The sequence below is a fragment of the Aulonocara sp. 'chitande type north' Nkhata Bay genome, linkage group LG23 (assembly GCF_057382095.1).
Source record: "Aulonocara sp. 'chitande type north' Nkhata Bay isolate Kocher_YH1m ecotype deep benthic linkage group LG23, A_spYH_male_GT1.1, whole genome shotgun sequence".
NCBI classification, from domain to species: Eukaryota; Metazoa; Chordata; class Actinopteri; order Cichliformes; family Cichlidae; genus Aulonocara; species Aulonocara sp. 'chitande type north' Nkhata Bay.
In genome coordinates, this window is record NC_141365.1 from 45,657,818 (window position 1) to 45,672,762 (window position 14,945).

General features: G+C 41.4%; 2 protein-coding genes across 2 annotated transcripts; both read left to right on the forward strand.

Annotated features, from left to right (window-relative positions):
- Positions 1 to 1,553: 1,553 nt before the first annotated feature.
- LOC147302769 (zinc finger BED domain-containing protein 4-like) lies at positions 1,554 to 2,551 on the forward strand. Its single transcript, XM_086283597.1, has 2 exons — positions 1,554 to 1,717; positions 1,879 to 2,551. The coding sequence occupies exons 1-2, from the start codon at positions 1,554 to 1,556 to the stop codon at positions 2,549 to 2,551; spliced, it is 837 nt and encodes a 278-aa protein (XP_086139723.1).
- Positions 2,552 to 8,408: 5,857 nt separating this feature from the next.
- Positions 8,409 to 14,692, forward strand: LOC147302770 (NLR family CARD domain-containing protein 3-like). The gene is made up of 3 exons (XM_086284450.1): positions 8,409 to 8,682; positions 12,665 to 14,435; positions 14,515 to 14,692. The coding sequence occupies exons 1-3, from the start codon at positions 8,409 to 8,411 to the stop codon at positions 14,690 to 14,692; spliced, it is 2,223 nt and encodes a 740-aa protein (XP_086140576.1).
- The last annotated feature ends 253 nt before the right edge of the window (positions 14,693 to 14,945 follow it).

The following is a 14,945-nucleotide window of genomic DNA, read 5'->3' on the forward strand; positions in this document are numbered from 1 at the left end:
ATCTGTTTATACATGGTTTAGCTTTAAAGTATCTGCATTTGTGAAGAAAAAATTTTCCCATTAACAAAATCGTCCTAATCAACAGGTCAAAATCTGCATTCTCAGCAAGTATTCCAAATTTTATTACTGTCACTGTCAAATGTGGTAACTGAATTCTCCTGTCCAAAAATTAGTAGTAAGTCCATCTGTCCCTGGGGACTTGTTTAATGCCATTTTCATGACCACCAAATCCAGTTCCTCAATTTTAAACTCTGAATCCCACAGATCTTTGAAAGGCTTGTCAATACATGGGATGAGATTATGAATCTTATCAAAGAAACTATCAGAATCAGCTGCTGAATATTCTGAGGAGTACAATTTGGAATAAAAAGTGAAGACTTCCTTTTCAATCTTTCTGAAATCTTTACATTCAGTCCCATTTATCAACAAGCTTGAGATTAGATTTCTCTGCTGTCTACACTTTTCCAGCTTACTAAAATATGATGAGTTCTTTTCTAGTGATGGGTCGTTCGCGAACGAAATGGCTCTTAGAGCCGGCTCTTTGAAGTGAACGACGGGAGCCGGCTCCTTATTGGGAGCCGTGGGGGTTTTTTTTTTTCTTTCTCTTGCCCTCTCACTAACCTTTTTCGCTTAATGCCACACCTGAGCCTTGTGTTTGCGCTGAGCAGAGGGGGGAGGGAAGCAAACACAGCTGTGCGTTTGTGCCCCTCCCGCCTCTGCTCAGCGCTGGGCAGAGGGGGGAGGGGCGGTAGTTACACTCACAGCAGCAGTAGAACACGAACAGAGCAGGAGGGAGAGAGAGAAAGAGAGCAACAACAAGAGACAACGTCGTCAATTTAGAAAGGTACAGTAAAGAAAATGAGTGAAGCAACCAAGAAAACAAGCAAAATCTGGAACCACTTCAATTTTATTGACAGTACAAAGGCAGAGTGTAGAGTCTGCAAGAAAAGAATTTCATATAGAGCTGGCTCCACAAACAATATGAATAGGCAAGCAGGAAGGCTCTCTCCCAAAAAATCATCCCAGGCATATATGAAAGAGAACGTGCATCACTGCAAGAGAGGGTTAAAAAAGCCACAGCAGTGTGTCTAACAACTGACAGCTGGACATCCCAAACCACCACATCCTTCTTGTCAGTTACGTGTCACTTTATTGAAAATTATAAAATGGTATCCTGTCTTCTGGATTGTTTTGAGTTCAGTGACAGACACACTTCTGAGAACTTAGCAGAAGAGCTGCTCAAAGTGGCAAAAGAGTGGGATGTGGAAAAGAAAGTGGTTTGCTGTGTTACTGACAATGCAGCTAACATAACAAAAGCAATTAAAATCCTGAAATGGACCCACCACCCATGTCTTGCGCACACAATTAACCTTGTTGTGAGAGATGCTTTGAAGGTGATGAAGCCAGCTGTGGACAAAGTGAAGGCAATAGTGGAATTTTTCCACAGGAGCACAACAGCCACACACAAGCTCAAATCTACCCAACAACAGATGGGCATGCCTGAGCTAAAGCTCAAACAAGAATGTATCACAAGGTGGAACTCAACCTTTCATATGCTAAAACGGATTCTGGAGTCCAAGGATGCTGTCATCTCTACCCTGGCAGTTATCAATGCACCGGTTGACCCTCTGAGCCATGAGGAATGGGAGGTACTACAGCAGGCATGCACTGTTTTGGAGCCATTTGAGCAGGTCACCGTGGAGATCAGTGCAGACAGGTGAGTGTGCAAATGTTATTGCATTATTATTAGTAGTAGTAGTAGTCGTAGTTAGTTGCATTGCTGGTATGAAAAGTAGATTAGACATGATCATAAATAATAATATACTGCTGAATTTTAAAAAAGCATAATTTTGAAACTTGTTATGTACTCTTTTTCAGCCATGTCACAGCCTCCAAAATGTTAATCCTGTGCAAGGGTCTGCAGAGAGTGACAGCTGAACACCAAACCAGAGTAACTACTGGAAAAGTGAAAGAGTTGGTGGATGCTCTCTGTGCATCCATGGACAGAAAATTCCACAGAATGGAATATAATGCTGTTCTCTCTGAAACCACCATTCTTGATCCAAGATTCAAGAAGCTGGTCTTTAATGACAACAGAGCGGTGGATGAAGCTCTTCAGAGAATAACTGCAGCAGCAAGATCCAGCCAACCAACTCCACTGCCAGGGAACCAAGAGGGAGAAGAGGCAGAAGAGGATGAACAAAAGGAGCAACAAGCATCTGCTGTTTGGAGGTTCTTTGAAGAACGAGCAAATAGAGACACTACCAGAAGGAATCCCTCAGCAGATGTAATACTGGAAGTGAGATCCTACATTGATGAGCCCCTTTGCCAGAGAAGTGCAGATCCACTGAGCTGGTGGGAGACAAAGGCTTATACTTATCCACGTCTTACCCAGGTGATGACACGGAGACTTTGCATTGTAGCAACATCAGTCCCCTCAGAGAGAATCTTCTCCAAAACAGGACAGATAATGAATGACAGAAGAAACCGGATCAGCTCCTCAAAGCTAAGGCACTTGATATTCCTGAATGCCAACCTTTCCGTCAATTAAAGATCTGGTTGTTCATGTTTTCTTTTTGTTTTGCATATTTTAATTGATATTTTATTGTGTTGTGGTTTGTAGTGTTTTGTGTTCTTTCGTTTTGAATTGGTTTAAAAGGAAAAAAGCTGAAAATTTAAAAGGAAAAAAGTTGAATTGTAAATAGTTGGTTTTTGTACTTATAATTTATTTTTTTTTACATTTTGTGTGCTGTGAATAAATACAAGAATATTTATATGATAAACATTTATAAATAAAAAAGACATTTTTTACATTAGTAGTTCATTGTGTGCATGATTTTATATTGTTGTTAATAATAAATTACTTAAAGCAATAAAACAACCTGAAGAGCCGGTTCGGAGCCGAAAGAGCCGGCTCTTTTTAGTGATCTGAGCCGAAAGAGCCGGTTCTCTAAAAAGAGCCGGAAATCCAATCACTATTCTTTTCACCTGCCTCAATCCACTTGGCTCTCGATCTTATAAAGGCACCCTGGGCTTTCTCTAGGTAAAGATCGTCCAATTTAGTTTGTAACTCCATCAATTTATTCTTCTCTTGCACGTTTAGTTTTTCTTTACTACAGCACTGAGTTATTTCACGAAGTAAATTACTTTCATATTCCCGTTTTTCCCTGTTCAGTTCTTTGCAGAATTTTATAGTGAATTCTCTGATTTTGAATTTAACAAATTCCCATTTCTGTATATTACCCACTACTGAGTCATCATTTTTTATATCTGTAATTATATGTCTAATTTTATCACAATACTTGTCCTTATTTAAAAGGCTGGCATTAAATTTCCAATATCCTCTGCTACTACGTCTCATCCTTGTTGGTTCTAAGACAAGATCAATGAAACAGTGATCAGAAAGGGGTGCATTGGAGATTTTAGATTGTGAAGTACACCTCAAAATGTCGCTCCTTTCTGATTAAGCATTCTGCTGCTTCTTGCCCTATGATTGCTGTATCTTCTCTTATTTAGTGAATTGTTAGTGTTAGCAGCATAAAGTTGAGGTTTTACCGTTGTTCACGAACTTTCTGTGCAGAACTCGGTAGAGAGCGTCTACTCACTCCGCCATTTGGCACACCCCCGATCGGGTTGTGACAGTGTCCAAATTCATCGGCTGCATCCTCCCGAGGACCCGGCCTTCGCGGCGTACGTGGGCTGGGTCCTCAGAAGGTTGGATATGCTGGAAGTAAACAGCTGGGGAAATTGGACAGTCTAGCCTTCTGATTAGCGTCACCGCTGTCTCGGTGGAGTTTAATAAACTCGGCTGTCTGTTCCTTGCTATCTGCAATATAACAGGACACTGGAGTAAATTCTCGACCGTCTCATACTTCTGTTTAATCAGTTTTCTGTTTGATGTTTATTCAGCTGTGTAAAAACCAAGGAGGAACCCACCTGGGGGATTAATAAAGTTTTATTTTATCTAATCTAATCTAATAACTTTAATCTCAGCCAAACCGATTTACTCACGAACAAACAAAACACTGAAAAAAGCCAAACAATAACATTTTTAGGTTGTCTAAGTGACTTATGCAGGCACGTGCAGAGGGGGGGCTGGAGGGGCTTGAGCACCTGCCCCTTTCCTGATTGGTGCCCAAAGTGCCCTTTTGTTGAGGCAACTTTTAAAAAACTTTTTATTTTATTTTATTTTTTTAATGTGTGCGTGCGTGCGGAGTCCTGTCTGTGCCCCTCAACAATAATATTTAACTATTAATCACAGTTTTGCTAAATAAAAGGATCTGGCTTGCATCAGTCACATGATCACATTTAACCAATGATCGCCCTTGATGGCAGAACGCGCTGGTTACGAGCCGGGAACGAGCTCACAAAGAGCACGCGCATTTGTTGCGGTCCGGAGCTGTAGGAGAAACACAATTTAACTCAGAGACACAGACTGATGCGACAAACCCAGTAAGTAGCTGTACAGCGTACACTGTAGTGTGTAGCACACAGGAGTATTGGCTTATTACGTACACGTTGGTAAGTTGTCTTGTGGCAATTTGACGAACTGAAACAAACGAGCGTGCTGTGTGTGCAACAGCGCGACAAACATTACCTGTCCTTTTATTAACTGCACATGTAGTGCTGGTCATAGCTGCTGGCTCACTGGGTAAGGCTGTCATGGGTCTGTAGCTCTGTCACCGTTTTAGTGAACATATTTAGTTTTAAAGTAAGTTACAGAGCATTTCCTGCCTTTCTGAGGGGATTATATTTCACTAAAAAACGATCTAATATGCATGTCCACATAATTATGCATTATTATAATATTTTAAAAAACACGCTGTATTTTAAAGAACATACATTAAGAAGCAGATTATATTAGATTTATATTTTAAATAAGACAAAATTTGGATTTTACAGCAGTAAAATTATTGTATCTCTGCAGTTTAAACATGTAATAAGCTTTGCCCTGCACAGAGTGGATAGTGAAACAAATGGAATCATCATAAATACATTATTTCATATTTATTACTTCCCCCTCCTCTTTGCTTTTTTATTGTAGCTCTAGTAATAAATAATAATGTAAGGATTCTGAATCAGCACCGTGATGCCCATAGTATATACAGTATTCTGAAGAAGGTCTAAAATGCATGAAATGTGCATGAAGTGTGATTTTTATCCTGGTGGAAGCAAAACAGCAAAAGTCAGAGTGAGTTCATGACGATGTTTATGTGAAGCGTAGTTTGGATCTTCTTTTGCTGCTGGTTCAGTCAATATTGTTTGGAGAGAGATAAAACTAACAGCTTTAGAATCAGCGTAAAAAGGACGTAAACACAAAGCTCGGAGCCGCCGAAACATCAGAATCAGCGAGCTGTCGGCTTTCAGCCCCGACCGTGTCCGTGCCATCGGGTGAGAAAGGCGACATCTCACTGATTCTGATGCGTCGGCGGCTCCGCGCTTTGTGTTTACGTCTTTGTGCAGAATCCGTGTTCCTGCTCTCATTTACTGTTTCAGCTGTTTGGTGGTTGTTAAAGTTTTGTGAGGTTTAACCTGAGATTCTGGCGTTTCGGGCAAAATAAAATTATATTAAAAAATCGATTCAGGATTTTAATGCATCGATATCACGTTATCCAAGCCAGAATCGATTTTAATTGATAAATCGATTATCAAAACCCACCACTAGTCGCAAATTATAGACCCATCTCACATCTGTCTTTTTTATCTAAAATCTTTGAAAAAGTGTTTTTTAAGCAGCTCACTGAGCATCTGTCAACTAACAATCTGTTTGAACCATTTCAGTCTGCTTTTAGACCAAATCACTCCACAGAAACAGCTTTAGTCAAAGTGGTAAATGATCTGCTGGTAAATGCAGACAACAATCGCTCTTCAGTTTTATTACTGCTGGATCTAAGTGCTGCGTTTGACACTGTGCATCACTGCATTTTATTGGATAGGCTTAAACATTTTATTGGAATTACAGGAAATGTTTTATCATGGCTGAGATCTCACCTGTTTGGGAGGTCTCAGACTGTTAGTTTTAAAAACGATCTCTCCGAGACTTGTGCAGTGAGGCATGGGGTCCCTCAGGGCTCCATACTGGGACCATTGCTGTTTTCTATGTACCTGCTGCCTCTTGGTGTTCTTTTACGTTCTTTTAATGTAACCTTTCATTGTTACGCTGATGACCTGCAGCTTTATGTTCCTTTAACCATTGAAAATTGTGCTGAAGTCTCTAAACTAGAATGTTGTTTATCTGCAATTAAGGGCTGGTTATCAGATAATTTCTTGCTCCTAAATACTGATAAGACAGAGGTGATGGTCATTGGGCCACACAAATTTCAGCACTTGTCCCAAAATTTGATCTTGAGAATTGATGACAGTGTCATAAATTGCAGGAACAAGGTAAAAAACTTGGGCGTGTGGTTCGACATGGTGCTCTCTTTCGAATCTCATGTAAAAGAGATAACAAAGACCGCCTTTTATCATTAGAGGAACATCAGCCAGAATCAGACAAGTTTTGTCAAGCGACACTGCAGAGGTTCTTGTCCATGCATTTGTGTCTTCCCGTATTGATTATTGCAATGCTCTTCTTTCTGGCCTACCAAAGAAAAGTTTTAGAGGTCTGCAGATGGTGCAAAATGCAGCTGCTCGCATTTTAACAAGAACTGGGAAATTTGAGCACATTACCCCTGTTCTGAGATGTCTTCACTGGCTACCTTGTCAGGTTCGAGCAGATTTTAAGGTCCTGCTGCTCACCTACAAGGCTTGGCACCTTCATACCTCTCCGACCTTTTACACCTTTATGTTCCATCTCGTGCTCTCCGATCTCAGGACTCTGGTCTTCTAAAAGTTCTTAGAGCCAGAAAAAAGACAATTGGAGAGCTTTTTCTTTTCATGCCCCGTTTCTGTGGAACAACCTCCCACAAGATATTCGGCAGGCTGCTCTGTGGAGGTTTTTAAAACCAAGTTGAAGACACATTTGTTCACCCGATCCTACATGTCTTAATTCTATGGCTTTTAGTTTTTACATTTTTATTGTTTTTAACTTGTATTGTGTCTTTTACCTGTATTGCTATGTATCGCTTTTATTTAATTTATCTCTTTAGTTGTACAGCACTTTGTTTGAAAGCGCTTTATAAATAAAGTTGTTATTATTATTATTATTATTACAAGGTCCACATTTACGGGAACATCTGCTACAGATATGGGAGAATATTTGATTTCTATTGTAGACAGAAGCCACGGGTGTGTTCAGTCAGACGTTTAGAATAAACTTTGGTCTATAAATGTGTTTCATGATTTATTTTTAACTCCAACTGCTTATTTGTACTATGCTTTCATTTCAGAGTGCAATGAGAAATAAAAAGGATATTTTCAATAAAACTGTCACGATCCTGGGTCTGTGACTCAGTGTTTTCTGTTTTGTATTGTTAATCTTTGATTTCATGATGTATCTTTGTTTATTCTTACGTTTTGGTTCTGTGTTTTGTTGTACCTCTAAGTTCAGTCTTTGTATTTCCTGCTTTGTTGTGAAGGTCCGTGTCTCATGTCAGTGTGTTTAGTTTGCGTTTCCTCTGTCTCGTCTTGTCAATCACTCCCAGCTGTGTCCTCCTTCTGTGTCTCATTCCCTCGTTATCCCTCTGTGTATTTAAACCTTGTGTTTGCCTCTGTTAGTTGCTGGTTCGTCTGCGTATCTGTCAGGGTCCTGGGTCTCCTGATCTAGTGGTTTCAGTTCTTTGTGATTTTTGTATTATGTCGTTTGTGAGTTATTCTATACTTCCTAGGTTTTGATTCCCTGTCCCCCTTGTTTCTCTGTGCGCTCTGTTCTGTGTTTAGTCTTCTCTGTCCATTTGTTCCGCCCTGTGTTGTTGCCTTCTGTGTCTCCCTCTGTGTAACTGTCTATATAGTGATGTGTTGTGGTGCTTTGCTCCCACCCCTTGTGTTCCGTGTTTTCGTCTTCCCTTCGTGTACTTCTTCATATTCGTGTACTATTAGTTTTTAGGTTTTTGCTTAGTTTCCATGCTCACCTTCGCCATTTCTGTTTGTATCACCATGTGATGAATAAACTCACTTGCATCTGAGCTGCCTGCATAAAGGGTCCTTTGATAATTTACACACGGCTCGCAAACCGTGACAAAAACACTGGAAAAATTGGGCTGTTCTAAAACGTTTGACGGGTAGTGTATATATTTAGTTTATATATTTTCTTTATTTATAATAGTTTGTTTTATATTGTAGCAAAGTGTTACTTGGATACTTCTCTATGTGCTTCTTCATGTGCAATTTTGTTGCATTCTGAGCCTTAGAAATTTATTGGTGGTAGTGATGAACTGCTGTTAGAATCAAGTTAAATTCTGATAAATCAGACAATTACCTCTCCAGCTGTTGTTACAGTCTTTGTTTATCGGATCCTTACAGGGTAAAAGATGACGACACCTAAAGAAATCCTTCTGGGGACTTTGGAGGATTTGGGACGTGATGACTTTGAAAAATTCAAGTGGCATCTGAAGAACGGGTCTGTAGAAGGTTTACCAGCAATCCCAGTGAGTAAACTGGAGAATGCAGAGAGGACGGACATAGTGGATCTGATGTTTGATACCTACTCTATCAACACTTTTCAAGTTGCTAAAAATCTTTTGGGGAGGATAAACAAGAATGATCTGTTGGAGAATTTAAATAAAACCATCCCAGAACCCACAGGTAAGTCAGGGAATGACTAAACAAAAAACACATAAACAATAAAAACATTAGTTAACATTACACAGGTGCCATTAAAATCCATATAAATAATAAATCCAAAACACTTGCCAACACTTTCAGGAGTGAGAGACTGCAGAAAGCCAACAGTTTGTGTTTTATGCATCTGCACAAATAACCTCCTGTGTACACATGAATATCTGCTCTTTGGGTTGGTTTGATTAAAATGGGACCAGCAGCAGGTTTTCTGCCCATTTTACAGATTTATATTGTCAGATTGGTTTTAGAGCTGTTTTATCAACATAAATGAGGCCAGATAACACACACCAATGAGTTAAACTGCAGGAATGTCTTAAAGACATAAAGACCTGGATGGCCGCTAACTTTCTGCTTCTTAATTCAGATCAAACTGAGGTTATTGTACTCGGCCCTGAAAATCTTAGAAATATGGTATCTAAGCAGATTCTTACTCTGGATGGCATTACCTTGGCCTCCAGTAACACTGTGAGGAACCTTGGAGTCATTTTTGACCAGGACATGTCCTTCAACGCACATATTAAACAAATATGTAAGACTGCTTTCTTCCATTTGTGCAACATCTCTAAAGTTAGAAATATCCTGTCTCAGAGTGACGCTGAAAAACTAGTTCTGTCATGGTCCTGGGTCGTTCAGCGTTTTGTTTCATTTTTGGTATCACCTTGTGTACTTTGTGTTAATTCTGATTTTGTATTAGTTCTTAGGTTGATCTCTACCTGTGTCTTTCCTCTGTGTTCTGTTCGTGTCCCCGAGTTTGTGTTGTAAAACAGTCTGTTTCCTGTTTTACTTTGAAGGTTTGTGTCTCGTCTTGTGAATTAGGATCAGCTGTGCTCCCCTCCTGTGTGTCATTCCCTCATTACCTTGTGTGTATTTATAGTATGTGTCTGCCTGTGTTCCTCGTTGTGTCGTCTGCATTACTGTGTTAATCAGTGTTACTACTCGTCTCTCTATCCAGCCTTCTTTGTGTCATCTCTGTGTATTCCCCGCTGTCCTTATGTTTTCAGGTTTGTCTGTTACAGTGGCAAAAGTATTCGGCCCCCTTGAACTTTTCCACATTTTGTCACATTACAGCCACAAACATGAATCAGTTTTATTTGAATTCCAGGTGAAAGACCAACACAAAGCGGTGTACACGTGAGAAGTGGAATGAGAATCATACATGACTCCAAACATTTTTTACAAATAAATAACTGCAAAGTGGGGTGTGCGTAATTATTCAGCCCCCTTTGGTTTGAGTGCAGTCAGTTGCACATAGACGTTGCCTGATGAGTGCTAATGACTAAATAGAGTGCACCTGTGTGTAATCGAACAAGGCCGAACAAGGAGAGTGCTGATCCGAAATGCAGCCAAGAGGCCCATGGTGACTCTGGACGAGCTGCAGAGATCTACAGCTCAGGTGGGGGAATTATTAGTCGTGCACTGCACAAAGTTGGCCTTTATGGAAGAGTGGCAAGAAGAAAGCCATTGTTAACAGAAAACCATAAGAAGTCCCGTTTGCAGTTTGCCACAAGCCATGTGGGGGACACAGCAAACATGTGGAAGAAGGTGCTCTGGTCAGATGAGACCAAAATTGAACTTTTTGTTCAAAATGCTCTGTGTGGAAAACTAACAGTGCACATCACTCTGAACACACCATCCCCACTGTCAAATATGGTGGTGGCAGCATCATGCTCTGGGGGTGCTTCTCTTCAGCAGGGACAGGGAAGCTGGTCAGAGTTGATGGGAAGATGGATGGAGCCAAATACAGGGCAATCTTGGAAGAAACCCTCTTGGAGTCTGCAAAAGACTTGAGACTGTGGCGGAGCTTCACCTTCCAGCAGGACAACGACCCTAAACATAAAGCCAGGGCAACAATGGAATGGTTTAAAACAAAACATGTCCATGTGTTAGAACGGCCCAGTCAAAGTCCAGATCTAAATCCAATCGAGAATCTGTGGTAAGATCTGAAAACTGCTGTTCACAAACGCTGCCCATCTAATCTGACTGAGCTGGAGCTGTTTTGCAAAGAAGAATGGGCAAAGATTTCAGTCTGTAGATGTGCAAAGCTGGTAGAGACAGACCCTAAAAGACTGGCAGCTGTAACTGCAGCAAAAGCTGGTTCTACAAAGTATTGACTCAGGGGGCTGAATAATTACGCACACCCCACTTTGCAGTTATTTATTTGTACAAAATGTTTGGAATGATGTATGATTTTCGTTCCACTTCTCACGTGTGCACCACTTTGTGTTGGTCTTTCACCTGGAATTCCACTAACATTGATTCATGTTTGTGGCTGTAATGTGACAAAATGTGGAAAAGTTCAAGGGGGCCGAATACTTTTGCAAGCCACTGTAGTTTTTCCAGTTTAGGTTTATGTTTAGTTCTGCCCTCACCTTGGTTTGTTCACTGTAAATAAAACCTCACTCGCATCTCCACCACTGTCTGCAACTTGGGTCCTCATTTAACTCCACCGCACGACTGCTGCCCCAGCCGTGACAAGTTTATGCATTTATTACGTCAAGGCTGGATGACTGTAATTCATTATTATCAGCAAGTCCTAAAAACTCGCTGAAAAGGCTTCAGTTAATCCAAAATGCTGCAGCAAGAGTCCTGACAGGGACTAGAAAGAGAGAGCAGATTTCTCCTGTATCGACTTCCTGTTAAATCCAGAATTGAATTCAAAATCCTGCTCCTCACATACAAGGTCTTAAATAATCAGGCCCCATCTTATCTTAATGACCTTGTAGTACCATATCCCCCTATTAGAGCACTTCGCTCTCGCTCTGCAGGCCTACTTGTTGTTCACAGAGTATTTAAAAGTAGAATGGGAGGCAGAGCCTTCAGTTTTCAGGACCCAAAAAGATAGTTGGGGTTTTTTCTGTTGTATTATTGTAGGTTCTTTATCTTACAATATAAAGCACATTGGGGTGACTGTTGTTGTTATTTGGAGGAATTAAAAAAAAACTTTTATACTTGAAATTCTTTCATTTATTCTACATATTTATTCATCACTGGCTCCATAGTGTTGTTTATGTAATATGTGAAATGTTGCTAGTATTGATTTGGTGCTGTATAAATAAACACAATTAAATCAAATGTGTCTCTATAAAACCTGCCCTCAGTTATAACCCAAGTGTCAGGGCTCAATGGCTCATGAAAAGGAATGGAGTCAAGCACAGAACCAAAAAACGGAGGCTGAGTGACTTTTAACAGAAATGTATTTTACTAGATTTCTTGACAGAGAAAGCTGAATCACGGCTAAATTCAACAGCAAGCGAGGTATTATGAGAAGTGCAGAGCTGAGGCCAGAACATAAGCTGAGGCAGGTCAAAGGAACAACAGGGGCAGAAACGGGCGAATAGAAACTATCCAGGTTTCACTGGAACAAAGGAGATAATAATCAGAGTGGTCCACAGTGTAGTGAATGAGTCCAAGATTTAAAAACTAAGAGGTGTTACGTGGCTGCAGGTGGAGATCAGCTGGAGGAGGAGATGAATTAAATCTGGGTACAGAGTGAGATGTGGGTGCACAGGGAGGCAGGCAGGTGAGGATGGCAGTTTGCAAGAGTGAGTTTTCCCAGCAGTGGCAGGCCAGAATCCTGAGGCGTGACTTATGGCGAGAGTTGGAAGATGTATCCAGGTGCCGACTAGGGAACAGGAAAAGAGGGTTACGCGAAACAAGCTGAGGAGCACAAGACAAAATGTGAGGCAGAGAACTGACTGTGCTAAGCACACAATCTGGAGAAGGTTCATTGTGAGTGCTGCTCATAAATACTGCCGGAGTAATTGGCAACAGGTGAGGAGCACGGAGGAGTGGGGAGGGCTCCACCCAGGCGAGGAGAGCTGATGCTGTGGAAAGTTACTCAGACTCACCCGGATCATGACACCAAGAGTCCAGTGAACTGAACACATAACCACAGTAACCAGAATGAAGTTTTCTCATTTGTGTCATTTGCTGTTTATTCATGCAGAGATTCTCACTGAGTGTCAGCTCAAACTCAAGTCAGACCTGAAGCAGAAGTTCCAGTGTGTGCTCGAGGGGATTTCTACAACAGAAAACCCGACCCTCCTGAGTCAGATCTACACAGAGCTCTACATCACAGGGGGAGGGACTGCAGAGGTCAATGATGAACATGAGGTCAGACAGATTGAAACAGCATCCAGGAAACCAGACAGACCAGAAACAACCATCAGACAAGAAGACATCTTTAAACTCCCACCTGGAAGAGATAAACCAATCAGAACAGTGCTGACAATGGGAGTGGCTGGCATTGGGAAAACAGTCCTAACACAGAAGTTCACTCTGGACTGGGCTGAAGACAAAGCCAACCAGGACATCCAGTTCATGTTTCCATTCACTTTCAGAGAGCTGAATCTGCTGAAAGAGGAAAAGTTCAGCTTGGTGGAACTTGTTCATCACATCTTTACTGAAACCAAAAAAGCAGGAATCTACATCTTTGAAGACTTCCAGGTTGTGTTCATCTTTGATGGTCTGGATGAGTGTCGACCTCCTCTGGACTTCCACAAAACTACAATCCTGACTGACCCTAGAAAGTCCACCTCAGTGGATGTGCTGCTGATAAACCTCATCAGGGGGAAACTGCTTCCCTCTGCTCGCCTCTGGATAACCACACGACCTGCAGCAGCCAATAAGATCCTTTGTGACATTGTTGACATGGTGACAGAAGTCAGAGGGTTCACTGACCCACAGAAGGAGGAGTACTTCAGGAAGAGATTCGGAGATTCGGAGCAGGCCAGCAGCATCATCTCCCACATCAAGACATCACGAAGCCTCCACATCATGTGCCACATCCCAGTCTTCTGCTGGATCACTGCTACAGTTCTGGAGTTTGTCATGAAGAACAAAGAGAGCAAAGATCTGCCTAAGACTCTCACAGAGCTCTACCTACGCCTTGTGCTATTTCACCTAAAAACGAAGGACATCAAGTATGATGGAGGAGCTGAGACAGAGTCATGCAGGAAGATCATTGAGTCTCTGGGAAAACTGGCCTTTGATCAGCTGCAGAAAGGAAACCTGATCTTCTATAAATCAGACCTGACAGAGTGTGGCATCGATATCAGAGCAGCCTCAGTGTACTCAGGAGTGTTCACACAGATCTTTAAAGCTGATGAGTGTCACATGTTCAACAACGTTGTTTACTGTTTCATCCATCTGAGCATTCAGGAGTTCTTTGCTGCTCTTCATGTCTATCTGACCTTCATCAACTCTGGAGTCAACCTGCTTAAGAAACAATCTCCTCGCTTTAAAATCTTCCAGAAAACACTTACTGTAAAAGACTTCTACCAGAGTGCTGTGGACAAAGCCTTAAAGAGTCCAAATGGACACCTGGACTTGTTCCTCCGCTTCCTCCTGGGTCTTTCACTGCAGACCAATCAGGATCTTCTATGCATGCTGACAGAGACAGGAAGTAGCTCACAGACCAATCAGGAAACAGTCCAGTACATCAAGAAGAAGCTCAGTGGGAAACTGTCTGCAGAGAAAAGCATCAACCTGCTCCACTGTCTGAATGAACTGGATGATCGTTCTCTAGTGGAGGAGATCCAACAGTCCCTGAGATCAGGACGTCTCTCCACAGATCAACTGTCTCCTGCTCAGTGGTCGGCTCTGGTCTTCATCTTACTGTCATCAGATCTGGATGAGTTCGACCTGGAGAAATACTCCCGTTCAGAGAAGGCATTTTTGAAGCTGCTGCCAGTGGTCAAAGCATCCAAGAAAGTGCTGTAAGTGAATCTATGAACAAATATGTTTAATAATGCTAGATGAATAAAAGAATATGTCTCCATTGTTATTCTTCCACAGGCTGAGTTTTTGTGCACTCTCAAAAAGAAGCTTTGAAGCTTTGTCTGAAATTCTCAGCTCCCCATCCAATCATCTGAGAGAGCTGGACCTGAGCGCGAACTACCTGCAGGATTCAGGATTGGATTTTCTGTGTGTTGGACTAAAGAGTCCTGACTGTAAACTTGAAACTCTCAGGTAAGGATACAGACTTTTTGACACTTTTTGACTCTTAAATCTGTAAGTTTATCTTGATGCGGACGTTCAAAGTCAGCACAATTTTCCTTTTAAGTTCCTGAGTTTATATTTTTGACTGTCAGGTTGTCTGGACAGATGTTTTTATTTTATTTTATTTTTTTACTTGTCCCTAAAGTCAGAACTAAACTCACATGTAGATGACTTTCTGTTACTGGAGCAGCCTTCCTGAAGACAGCAGTGTGTTTTCATGCTTTTAA

What these genes read in the sequence shown, in the direction of transcription:
- LOC147302769 (XM_086283597.1), top strand. Translation starts at nt 1,554, where the DNA reads ATGCTAAAACGGATTCTGGAGTCCAAGGATGCTGTCATCTCTACCCTG. An exon ending in GTGGAGATCAGTGCAGACAG is followed by an intron (nt 1,718 to 1,878) that starts GTGAGTGTGCAA and finishes ACTCTTTTTCAG; the next exon opens with CCATGTCACAGCCTCCAAAA.
- LOC147302770 (XM_086284450.1), top strand. Translation starts at nt 8,409, where the DNA reads ATGACGACACCTAAAGAAATCCTTCTGGGGACTTTGGAGGATTTGGGA. An exon ending in AACCATCCCAGAACCCACAG is followed by an intron (nt 8,683 to 12,664) that starts GTAAGTCAGGGA and finishes TTATTCATGCAG; the next exon opens with AGATTCTCACTGAGTGTCAG. An exon ending in AAAGCATCCAAGAAAGTGCT is followed by an intron (nt 14,436 to 14,514) that starts GTAAGTGAATCT and finishes ATTCTTCCACAG; the next exon opens with GCTGAGTTTTTGTGCACTCT.